Source organism: Apteryx rowi, unplaced genomic scaffold (assembly GCF_003343035.1).
Source record: "Apteryx rowi isolate R43461 unplaced genomic scaffold, aptRow1 scaffold_135, whole genome shotgun sequence".
Classification (NCBI taxonomy): Eukaryota; Metazoa; Chordata; class Aves; order Apterygiformes; family Apterygidae; genus Apteryx; species Apteryx rowi.
In genome coordinates this window covers 1,706,651-1,718,885 of record NW_020447586.1, presented here as the reverse complement: position 1 = coordinate 1,718,885, position 12,235 = coordinate 1,706,651, and the positions used below count along the sequence as shown (strand labels likewise).

The window sequence follows — 12,235 nt, the reverse complement described above, 5'->3', positions numbered from 1 at the left end:
AATTGAAGTTTTAGTTTAGGTAGAAGTCTGCATTTGGGGGCTGAAGCTTTCTTCTTGGGAATAGCAGCATTTTTTGTGTATAGATCAGTTACAATGAATAAATACAGAGAAAAAACAACAGTATGTTAGGGAGAACTTGGCTGTTTTATGGGAAGAGATAAAACAGCTTCTTTGCTAAAAATAGCATCTCTCCCATTTTCTGCTCACTGGGGTACTGTGGTGTGTAAACAATCCATATGCTAGCTTTTACCTTCAGAGAATATTAGCTGATTTATTGCAAGCATAATGAAATTTTAGTTTTCTTAACTTTCCCAGGACCTAAAAGAGCATTATATCATGTTATGTGTAATGGCACCCACAGCTCTCGATATATTCCCTGCGCTGCCTCCGCCAAGCTGTGCAGGATTCCCCTATTTCCTTGAAACAGGGCAATATTTCAGCCTTGAAAGCTGAATTTAGGGCAGGTGCTGCTGAAGCACCAGTGGGGTGAGCGCTTCTGCTCGCGGCCCCCTTCTCTGCTCTACCCCAAATTACCTCCCTGCTGACCAGGGGAATTATTTGCCCCAAGGCTTCCTGCCTTGCCCTTCCCTGAGCAACACAGTGCTTCGTTAGCCCATCCATCTCCTGCTGGCTTAAATAATGGATTAGAGTGGAATTACATTGTGCACAACTCAATGGGCATGAGAGATACTGTATTTCAATTAAATCAGCCGAGACATGCATTTACACCAAGCTCACTATCGGCATGTTGTCCAAGTGCCAAATAGCTTCTGAAGGGCATATACATTTCTATGCTTCTGAAGCTATAAAGTGAACAGAGGCACTTCTCACCGTTACCAGTGCAAGTGCAATAGCTGGCGCTAGTGACTGCCATTTGCACGTTGCAGAAAAAGTTGTAATGAGTTGTAAAGATGTGGCCCCATGCCATAATAAAATTAAACCCAACTGTTCAGCCAAACTACCCTTTCCAACTGCCAACCGTAACAGTGCTTGTGAAATAAATATAGTAAACAAATTGGGCAGCCTCTGGTTTTAAGACAGTCATGTATTAAGGTGATTTAAACAACCTTTGCTCGAGACCCTGAAGGACGTGTCTACATGCACAGTGCCTCAGGAAAGCCAAGTGCCACCGCACTGCTGCAGTAAATGGCCATCCTGTTAAAAAGGAAGTGAGGCTGCTTTTTACGAAAAAAGGAAGCAGAAGCAAAACAAACAAAAAAGAAACAGCAACCAAAAAATACCCCCAAACCTGCAGGAGGCCGAGGCAAGATTTCTGAGCTTTCACTATTCTTGCGCGCTGCTAAAATYGGCCTGAAGTCTTCTATAGATGAGACAGGGTTTTTCCCCAGGCTTACTGTGGACTCAGTGCAGGGGTTTCTTGCTCTGGGGCAGCTAGGTCAGTGCAAGTCTTAGCATACCATTTCCTAATGAACTGATCAAAACCTGCTGGAAGGGGTTGGCCTGCTGCCCCCATGCAATGTGTGGTTAGCCCCATCTGCTTGTGGGGTTACTGGCCCCACTGGTGTCGCAGGCAGGGTGGCCTTGCCCCATTTGGGGCAGTGCAGGCTCGAATGCGTTTTCCTCCTCGCACCAGCATGGCTTTGCACAACTGCCTGGGCATCGCTGCGCTACTGCGAGCACTCCCTGTCTACCACCACCCTTCCTTTCTCTGCCCTCGCCAGTGCTAGTGGTATTAAGCGTTAAACTTGCAGGAACTTAGGGTTTTTGATGAACAGCTAGACCAGGGCTTGATTAAAAATTTTTACTCTTAAGCTGGATCAGTGCTCAGCACACAAATGACAGCACACCTGGGTGCACAGTGGGAATAATGCAGCTGTTTAATCTGGACAGCTGCTGAAAGAAAGAGGAGTTATGTTTCTGCAGACCTGGGTGCAAAGTGGGTTCTACCATGGCTTTCCCCACAGAATCACAAGCACCAGGAATATGGGAAATGTACCCTGAGAAAGAGATTTACACCCCAATTCAGCATTTTTGAAATTGTTAGACTTAAATTAGCCAGATGTTGGATTAGAATAAAATACAAATCCTCTGTGGGAGCCAGGTTATTCATGTAAGGCTTTTTCCTGCACTCTACCCTCACCTTTTGCACAGTATCTTTGATGATAATTCCTGTAGCAGGTCTTGAACTTGTCTTCTCCAGGTTGCTTCCTGGTTCCTTCCTGCAATCCCCCTGGGTGTTTGGGATTTGGGAATCACAGACCCCAAAGGCAAACTGTCTTTCTGGATTTCCAGAGAGCTTAACTGGTGTGGAACTAAGAGGTTTCTTGCAGATGTAACTTAAAAATTAGGATGGACCATAAATATAAGTGACAATCGCTATAGAGTGGTTCACCCACTCTACAGCTCTCTGCAGCAGAGGTGTAATTCATTTTCTGATTTATTCCCTCCCTTATTCCTGAGAGTTAAAAAGAAAACCAATACTTACTAGGGTCCAAAAGAGGTAAATAGTGAAGAGTGCGACAGTGAGTGCAATGAGGCCAACGGCTTCTAGCCTACTACTAAAGTGCAGGTGGTCCACTGCTCCCCGCAGACACAGCCAGCCGGAGATGGTCGCCAGCGGCGTTATGAACAAGAAGCACACCATGTCTCCAAAGAGAGTCCGTTTCTCGTGCTGGGGGCCTGGGTTCCTCAGCCACTGCAGGTGAAACGGAGACAGAGCAAGCRTCAGCAAGGGGACCTCCTCCCTGCAGGAACGCGCTGCACCATGCGGGCTTGCTGCGGACCACGTGCTGGCCGTGGCTCCGGCCGTCACTGGCAACCCTCCCTTCTGCCACTGCTGTACGAACCCTCGGCCATTCGTAGCTCCGGCAGCATTTATCCAGCACCAGTAAAAGCTGACTGGAGAAGGGGAAGCGTTTCACTGGAAAAGGCTGGCACGGCACGAGCCCTTTAGCTGCTGCTGCTTTTCAGGCACTCCTTCTCATGGGCAGAATTGCGCACTCTTCTGCCAGCTTGAGAGCRCAGAAAATATGTTTGTTCACATTTTGTACCCTATTTTAAGATTTTCTTTTTTACGTGTCACTTACAATGCTGGCAAAAGCCCTTTTTAACTTGCTTTCAGCTATCCGCCCGCATGCAGCTTTGAATGCATACATGGTTATTTTATTATGAGGATACTAATCTTGCAAAACTGTGTCTGAAAGCCAACTGCTGAAGTGAAGGTTGATTGAGCAGCTATCAGGTCAGCATGCCCGTGTTTCTATAAACAGGAATTTAGATAGCAGAGGTGAAAGAAGTTCAGCCTACAACAGTACACTGAGATCTTTTAATAAAAAACCTCATCACTCAAGTCAATGTTTAAACGGGAAAACTACCAAGCCTGGCAACTTTTGCCAATGTAAGCTGTAGGAGTCGGTCAAAACCACACTTTGTGACTGCTGCAGCACTGTTTTATTTTAACTCTCTGCGAGTGCGGCCATGTGCACAGTATTGCCTAGGACAGCAAATATTTCTGTTATCGTGACATCTGGAAGCCCCAACTGGACTGGGAGCCGTACCTGTTACTCCAGCGACTGAGGACAAACACACCACATACAGCGCAGGACGATGCCTAGCCTGAAGAGTTCAAATCCAGGCAGAGGAGTGAAAGCTGGGCATGGGAAATAGGGACCGAGAGACCTGCTAGCCCTCAGGCGGCCCGAGCGCTAGGAGCCAGGAGCAGGACAGGCTGCTGATTCCCTCCCCGGCCCCTGGCTCCAAGCGTGGAGGCAATGCCAAAAGCAAGAAAAGTCATGTTCCTCCTGGGTGCTATGCTTATTATCTGTCATCGGGGCAACAGAAAATAAAGCCGTGGCAGCTCTGTGCCAAGTGGCTGTTGATAAGACTCATGCATCCTTAATCTGCAGTAGTGTTTTTTCTGCTACAGAGGACTCATTCTTACAAGGGAGCTGGCAGTCCTGCATGTGGTTTCAGCACCACATATCCCTGGGCCAGTGGTGAACAGGTTGTTTTGACCTTCTCATTCCTCCCAATAGATGATGTGGCAGTAGGAGAAGTCTTTTTTTCTAGCTCCACAAAATATGGTTGGGGAGGCAACTCTTCATCCCTTCATTCCCAGTCACTTCAGTTTTTTTTTCCCTCCTCCCTACTGTATTACAGCAATGACCAGGGGAACAGCAGGACTCAACAGCTTTGAAAAGAGAAGGCAAGGCTAAGAGCCTTGTGCAAGGTGATGAACATTTCTCATCTAGCTCTCCTGGTCCTCCGTAATTTTCAAAACCTGCCTCATCTTTTTTCACTTCTCCCTCTCCACTAAAACAAATGCAGCATTTATCTATCCAGCTTAATCTGGGATGAAACAACAGTCAAGAAATTGAGTGCAACCAGGAATAAGCAGTCACTTGTTCTCATCTGGCACTAGCAGAAGGACACAAATCAGCAGACAAGTTTGCTTCAGCCTTGCCTTCTCTCAGATGGAAATAACAAATTACCTACTTCACAAGGTTTTTTGCAAGGTTTAATTGCAACAGGGTAATTTGGCAGCCTAAGATCCATTTTCAGGTATGATTCAGGAATTTAGGAGAACAGAAAAATTATTTATAAATGATTTTTATGTACAATGTAGGCTTCTAAATTGCTTAAGTACTTTTAAAATCCTGTGACAGTGCAAAGTGCTTCATAACTACTATGTGCTACTACAAGGTACGCCAGCAAGAAGCTGTAAGGCAAGATGCTGGTTAAAGAGGGAGACGCAATATTGGTTTGCCTTCCTCTTTTCAAGCACTGTCTTAACCTCAAGATTATTTAAAATACCAGAATAGTGGGGCAGAGTTTATACAAAATAAGGAGGCTTAAGGTACATTTGAACAGGTTTTTAATTTATTGAGGCATTATAAAGTCACGTGTGCAAGGCTCACACCACTTCCTTCTGGAGGTTTTATTCCATTTACTTAAAAACACTCCCAAGGGTGCATGCATACCAGTTCCACATTGTATTTGGTTGCTTCTAGACATGACTGATTGCAACCTTCACCTCGTTCAATTTCCATGAATCCCTGTAATGAGAAACCTCCAGGAAAACGAGAGGAATGGAAAGTGCCTGGTAGCTGGGATTTTGCTTTTAAAGGTGACTGTCAAAAGGCTTTGCGAAAAGTATTTGTTTAAAAGGTGACCTGCAAGAGAATTGCTGAGCACCTGCACTTCTCCCTGGTCTAAGTGGGAACTGCAGGTGTTCACCACTTTCCCAGGGCAGACCCTAAAACGCTAAATATCTCCTTATCTCAGCACCAGCGGGGACTGTCCCCCCTTTAACTGGGTGGTGAGGAACACACTGCACTGTCTCCAACTCCATTTACTGGAGCAATTCATGTATTAGATGAGGCCAGGATAGATAAGAGCAGTATTAAATAATAGATAAAAAAAMMCCCAAAAAACTATTCCACAGTCTAACCTTAGAAGCTGGGGAAATTTCATTAGCTAGTTCTGAAATAAAAGTCAAAAGCAATGAATAATTTCAATAATAATAATTTCAAGGGCTATATGGATCTCAGTCACAGCGTGTATTTTTCTCTTGAAGTAGCAAATTTCTAAATRTGCTTCTTTTTAGACTCTGGGTTTCGGTCTTTTGCTTTAAAATGTGCACTGTCAACTTACTTTATAGCTAAAAAAMCAGGTCAGCAAATCCTCGTGTGAAACTGCAGCCCACACAGCGATTCCCCCAAAGTGCTGAGCGGATTAATGAGCGGGGCAGCACGGTAGGGACTGCGGCGCTGGGAGCGACTGAGGTGCGCGGCCAGGAGCACGGCGCGAGCTAAGGGAGAGAGGCTCTGAGCCCCCAGGCACCGGCAAAACCTCCGCTGAGACCCACTGGCGACGGTCTCCTGCGCCCACCAGGAAAGGATCGCTTCAGCTGAAGCGGAGAAAAGGACCAGCAAAACTGAGAGCCCCCATCACAAGGGGAGACTGAGAGAGTTTGACACATTTATCCCAGCAAAACCGTCCTCTATAAAAGCATCTCGGGGCTGGCCAAGAGAGGGGAGACCTGGAGGGTGGCATCAGTGAAGGAGAAGTACTACTTAAGCTAATGGATAATGCTGGCTTGAGAACAAATGGATTGTAATTGGCTGTAAATAAATTTAGGGTAAGAAGCAGAAAAAAATTCTCAGCTGTCGGAGAGGATCCAGTTCTGGAGCAGCCTCCCAGGAGGCGTAGTATAAGCAAAACTCCCCAAAGCTGATACAGTTTTAAGAAGGAGCTTGCTTAAATTTTGAAAGGGATTTTGACATCCTGCATCTGACACAAGCAAACACTGTTACCGCATCCGAGGCTCCTGCATCTCACGTGGTGACGCATACGGCGCACCCAGAAGGATTTGTTGCAGTTACTTCACAAAGCAGAGCTGAATTTAGATGATTAGCTACCTCGGAAAGATTAAATTGAACTTTTGAACTTCATTGGAGGATCTCCGCACATATTTCAACTAAACGCACACTCCAGCACTCTGGAATTTAAGGTGGATTTGCGACAGTCCCCGGAGGACTTTTGGTCTATTAGCCAATTAATGGAGTACAAGGATACGTCTCTGAATCTAATATAATTCCATTCCAAAGCTTAACCTGATATTTAAAAACTGCACACACCACCAGATCTCCAAAACTGCCCCAAATCCCCTTTCACTGTGAATACACTGAGATGTTTATTTGACGTCATCAAATAATTTGAAACTTCAAACCCTGGGGACAAACAGATGGGCTCAGTTTCCTTTAACTGGCTCAGGTTGTGTCGTGTCTCAGTGACCCGAACAGCTCGGAGAGCTGCTCCTCTGAGGAGTGAGAGGGGCTGAGCCGCTCCGTGCCACATGTCGGGAACGTGCAGTCCTRCACTCGGAGAAGGGCACAATCCCAACAAGCAGCACCTGGGCGCTGGCGCACCTTTGCAATGCTTTCACTGGGAACTTCTCCAACAAAATAAAAAGAGCTGCCAGCAGAAAACCACTGTAAAAACACCTCCAAATTTATGAACTCAAACGTGCCCACTTCACTCTTGCCAAAGGCCAAATCCTGGAAGCACTTACCTCATAGGTCTAGCTTCCATTAGATGACTCACAAAAACTAAATAATGTGTGTGCACAGTATTTTCTGGGTCAGATCCTAAGGCTGTTACCAGTTTCTGCCGGAAAGCCCTTTTTTAATTCTATACATTTTGCTTGGAAAATTGATTTTACATAACTATTGCTTGAGTTATACCAGCAGCAAAGAAGATTCTGCAGACTATGAAGAAAATCCCTCATGCTGCTTTTTAGTTAAGGTATTTAAATAGTTGCCCCGTATGAAATGGGGGAGGCGGGTGGTGCAGACAGGCAGGAATTGTCCTCCCTAAATTTATTTCCCTCTGAACTAAAAATAGCTTACTACACATCAAACTTTTACCAGTTCATTTCATTCTTTTCGTGCCGATAGCTCTGCAGCGTCGCTTGATGAAAACACTCAGTAAACAAGCAAAACTGCTAGCAAATATTATTGTTTCTGTTTCATTCCTGCAGTGACCTATGGGTGCTTTTTGCTTTCAGCTTTAAGGGAGGAAAGACTGATACTGGCTGTGTTTTTGAGAGTATTTCTCTTGGATGAATGACATCTTTTTAAGACAGACCGTTTATTCACCAAAGAAGAAAAGGAAATCTGAACAGACAGTTTTGATCAAATACTTTCTTACTTGAAATATTTACTTTAACCTTTTTTCAGTGAAAAGTTTTGAGACTGTTTACCCATACACAATTCAAAATTAAAGCCTCCTGGACCAGAATAGTAGGTTTGTTTTGTTTTCAGGGCAATGAAACATTTTGGTTGACTCAAAACTTTTCTAGGTTAATGTTTTTCCAGGGAAAACAAACATTTGACAGTTACTTTTCAGCTGTCTTGAAAAAATACTCAGTTTGGGGGTTTCCTACCTAGATCAAAAATGCAATTACTGGCACAGTGTTATTGTCTTCCACGGGCTGCTTTTAGAAAGGGCAGAGTGAAGCTAACCAGGATGTTCCACAATGTCTATTTGACAGCTAGAAGATAAAGATCTGAGCTCCGTAGTCTTATTGCGCTAGAGTGATGGCCTGTTCATAGCCAGGTCTGCACTTCACCCTTACTTTAAGTAAGGTCGCAGGGAATGTTTTAATTGTTGATGCCTGCATGAGCCAAAGCTACTTTTTAAAATAGCAGAATTTCCTTTGCATGTCTTTAAAAGCAGAGAGAGCAGGTTTGTTTATTATGAGGGCAGTGTAAGATACTGTTTTTTAGGGGTTTTTTTGTTTGTTTTGCTAGACAAATAAACTGCAGTGCAGGCAGTAGCCAACCTTTGGTTGTAACTGCGTAAGCAAGCAGGGTGCTGCAGGCTCTGCTGCTGTCAGAGCATTGTGGTTCTGCAGCCCAGACCTTGGGTTCCTCGCCAGAGCGGAGGACGGGGGTCCGACATACAGCACTCTGCCAAGCTGCAATAACACAGTGGCCAGTAGGTTTCCGGATTATAAAATTTTAACGTTTAAAAACAGGATTGATAATTATCTGATAGTGAGAACAAACAACACATGTTGAGCTGTAAAATCTATGAAATTTCTTGCAGCCCAAATAAATAATATTGTACCCTCTAACATTATTCTGGTTTATTACTATTCAACTTTCCTATTACCCACTTTTAGTTTATATTTCAGGTGATACTTGTAATATGTAAAAGATTTCAAGGTGTGTCAAGAAAAAAGATTTTTTTGGTGCTTTGGAGAAACAATATTTCCTTTTACTGTATGTTTGGCATAGCCACTGTTCTATTTTGGACGCTGCTATTCCCACTTAGGCAGACAAAAGTAAGCATTCAGGAAAATCACTCAACAAAAATCATGTTTTGCATTTTAAATCGAAAGCAAGGTAGACTTGCTATTTGCAACACATATTTCGTAACATCGCGAAAGTCCTGATCTAAAAGCTCAAATGTGTGGGAACTAAAGGGATAGTTAATAAGAGCTTGGTAGACCTCCCAAAAGACAGAAATACAACACAACTTTTCACCTAAGCACCTATTTTCCTGGAAGAAGAAGCCTTTGACCCCAGGTGATAGGAGATGCTACTGGCAGGACAGAGCTGACAACGAGGCAGTTGAGAACTCTGTTCCAGAATCAGGATCTCAAAAGGAAAGGCATTGATACCRTTATTTAAAACATAAAGAACTGCACCTTTGAAAACCTACAGTATCTCCCCTCCAGCYTACTAGTGCTTAAAGAATAGCATTTGGCCTCTTCCATAGCAGCCCTTTACTCTCTGATTGTTCAGTTACTTTCTTCTGGGAACATTCCTCAAGTTTTTTTCCTCCTTGATAGTTGGCCTTTACATTCAGGAAGGAGGGGTACAGCTGCAGCGCTCTGATCTCACAGTCTGGTCTCTGGTAAGTAGTTTTTGCCTTTTTTCTTCAAGTTGTTAGTTTTATTTGGTTTGATTTGTTTGCACTCTCGCTCTTAGCACTATGAGAAAGACTTGGGCTCGTTGGGAAAAGTCAAGGACTGGAGCAAAACTTTTCTGTAAAACTGAAGGAACCATTTTGCTTCTCTTTAAAGGAGTGTGAGCAGCTTGTTTGGGTCTCTGGGTTGTTCCCCGTGAGGAATGAATGGGGTCTGGTACTCTGAGTGTAAAATGCCAGAGTCTTGAGCAGGTTATGTTCCCAAAACTGTATGTGCAGTGGGGTTAACTATTATTTTTTTTTGTCATACTTTCTTTAACTCAAATGCATTTCTCCTGCAATGCTACCAGGATGCTTTAAACTCTCCCTGGGTGACTTGGGTCTCCAGGAGGCACCTGCCAGCTGCAGCCCCTGTCCCAAGGACAGCGAGGAACCCTCCGCTGGCATTGGGCATCGTGCAGGCTGCCTTCTTGGCATACCTGAACTAATGCTAGTTGGAGTGGTTCACTTTATTTCCTGGCCAGCCTCCTTTTTGCCCATCTTATGGATGCTTTCTCTGTTGCCAGTTCTTCTTCTGTGCTCTGCTCTCACCTTTGAAACAAGCGCCGATACCCTCGTGGCAGTGGGTCACCAAGTCGCCTTCCCCCTGCCCTGGCGTGCCATATTGCTGCAGCGCCTCCAGGCTCCTAGAGTCGAGCACGTTTCCCATATCGGTGACTGTGCAAAGTCACTGCTTTTCTTCCGGGCTTAAGAGTGATCCTTCCACAAACCATGTGCTGCAGATCTGGTGTCTCGTTGTTACAGTAATTTAATGCTAACAGTTTACTTCACTGGGCAGTGGAGAGGAAAAGTAAGCTCAAAAAAAAAAAACATAGTAGATAAAAAGCATGACTTAAAGCCCTACACAGAAAGTAAACTCATATTTCAGTGTTAGGCTTCTGGAAGTTTTAAATTACAGTGTAAGCCCTTCCTAATCATATCATGCCTAGTTAGTTTTTTTTCTTTTCTAGTATGAACTCTATAGGCAACAATAGATTGGAAAAGACCGAAGTTCACTTCTAACCAATATTATGATGTTTACTCTGAATTTATTTATTTTTTTCTCCTAGTCATGCTGTCTTGCTTATTGTTTTTATATTGTTAATGAAGTGTTGTGTGGTGTGTTTATTTATTATTATTATTTTTTTTTTAAAAAAAGCCAAACCATTAGATAGCAAATATAGCTTGGTCTAAAATGTGTAAATAACAAGCAACACTAGTCTGATTTATGTGGTCGCCTAATGCTGCTGTGCCATCTTTATGTTGTATCTGCTTGTTTTCTAGCAACACTTTATTGAGCTTAAGTACTTTGCAAGTGCCATGTTTTGAGTCTGTTTCTATACTAAGCCAAATGGAAGCAAGATAGATGCAATATGGAAATTAAAATGGAGAAGATGATATATCAAGCTTGTCTAAACTTTATGTTGAAATACAGCAGAAGCATCTACGCTAATAACGTCACATGTCTCTAGGGTCACAGAAGCTGTGGATAGGAAGTGTTAAAAAGAAGCTTATATAAAAGAGAGGTCTATAAAGTCACTAACTGCTGCAGTTTAGTTTCACTGGGTTTGTTTTGAGATCCTTCCAGGTTTATCGCAAAGAACATCACGTCTACACATATTATAGGTGTGTGAGTTTTGGGGGGTTTGGGGKGTGTGTGGTGTTTTGTTTTGTTTTTTTTCCCCTCCCCTTATTCTTTCCCCTCCAGTGTCCAGAGTTTCTGCTACATCAGCTTGGTTGGTTTGTGTCAAATGTAGCTAAGATCTCACTAGCAGTGATGTAATTAGGACACTTAAGAAGTAGGGCTGCTTACCAGTAGCTGCTTTTCTTTGGGATTTGTTATTGCTGGGCACACTCACAATAGGAGATACCTGTGTTCCCAAGCACTTGTGCTATAGACCTCTTATTTCCAGCAGTAAGTACAGCTGCACATCTAGCTTATGGTAGAAAAGGTGGGATCAGATCTGGCATGTATCAAGGTGCACTTTTTGAATTGAACTTWGTAATATTGTGAGCCGTGCAGCTGGGGGAAGGTGTGTGGACTGGGAATGTGCATGTGCACAACATACATTGGATTACTTGCAAATGCCCCTTCTTAAGTGATTGTAATGTTGTGGGTGACTCCAAGCAATCCCCTTTCCTGAAGGAGAAGCACTGAAATCAACAGAAAGGGGGCTGCACTTGCTCTGCTGATGCCTGCTAAGTGCCTCAGTAGCACCATGGTCTCTAGCAGAAATATGACTCTAAATGGCCACTCCAAAGGTGCTACAGAAAGCTTATGCTCTGGTAGATTATCTTTGATGTTGGTGGTTTCATTCTTCTCAATGCCAGAACTTGCTAGGGACCCTCCAGCAGGGAGAGGAGGAGCAGGGAGAGAAATTTATAGTTGCCCAGAATGCTTTTTCTAGCACAGCCCATCTCTTACTCCTTTACAACAGTTGATCAAGTTCTTTCCAGGGCTGCTGTTGTAAGCAAGTTCATGAGTAGTTGAGAAATGAGAACGTCTCAGGTSCTGTGGAGAGCATCCATCCAGTCACTGAGCAGAAGTCCCACTGAAAGCAAGATCATCTGGTGGGAGCACAGCAGTTTGCAGTTAGCTTGGTCCATAGGCAAGGCAACCCAAATCAGGGCATGTAAATGCTGAACATCAGGTGGGGCACAGGGGGCTCCTGTACTCTCTTTGCACTTACCTATAGTGCATTAGCCACTCAAACTAATCTGTGAAGGCTCTAAAGACAAGCAATTCTTACATATGACTGTAAAAATCACACAAGGCACTCCTGACAAATGGATTTAGGCC

The 12,235-nt window shown here is 43.9% G+C and overlaps 1 protein-coding gene across 2 annotated transcripts in view; it reads right to left on the bottom strand.

The window, feature by feature from the left end:
• MARCH3 (membrane associated ring-CH-type finger 3) overlaps positions 1 to 12,235 on the bottom strand; it is a 75,964-nt gene that overhangs the window by 1,836 nt on the left and 61,893 nt on the right. For both annotated transcript variants that reach the window (XM_026056957.1, XM_026056958.1), the window contains one exon: positions 2,447 to 2,656. In XM_026056957.1, coding sequence (XP_025912742.1) covers positions 2,447 to 2,656 — 210 coding nt within the window. The remainder of the gene's footprint in view (positions 1 to 2,446; positions 2,657 to 12,235) is intronic.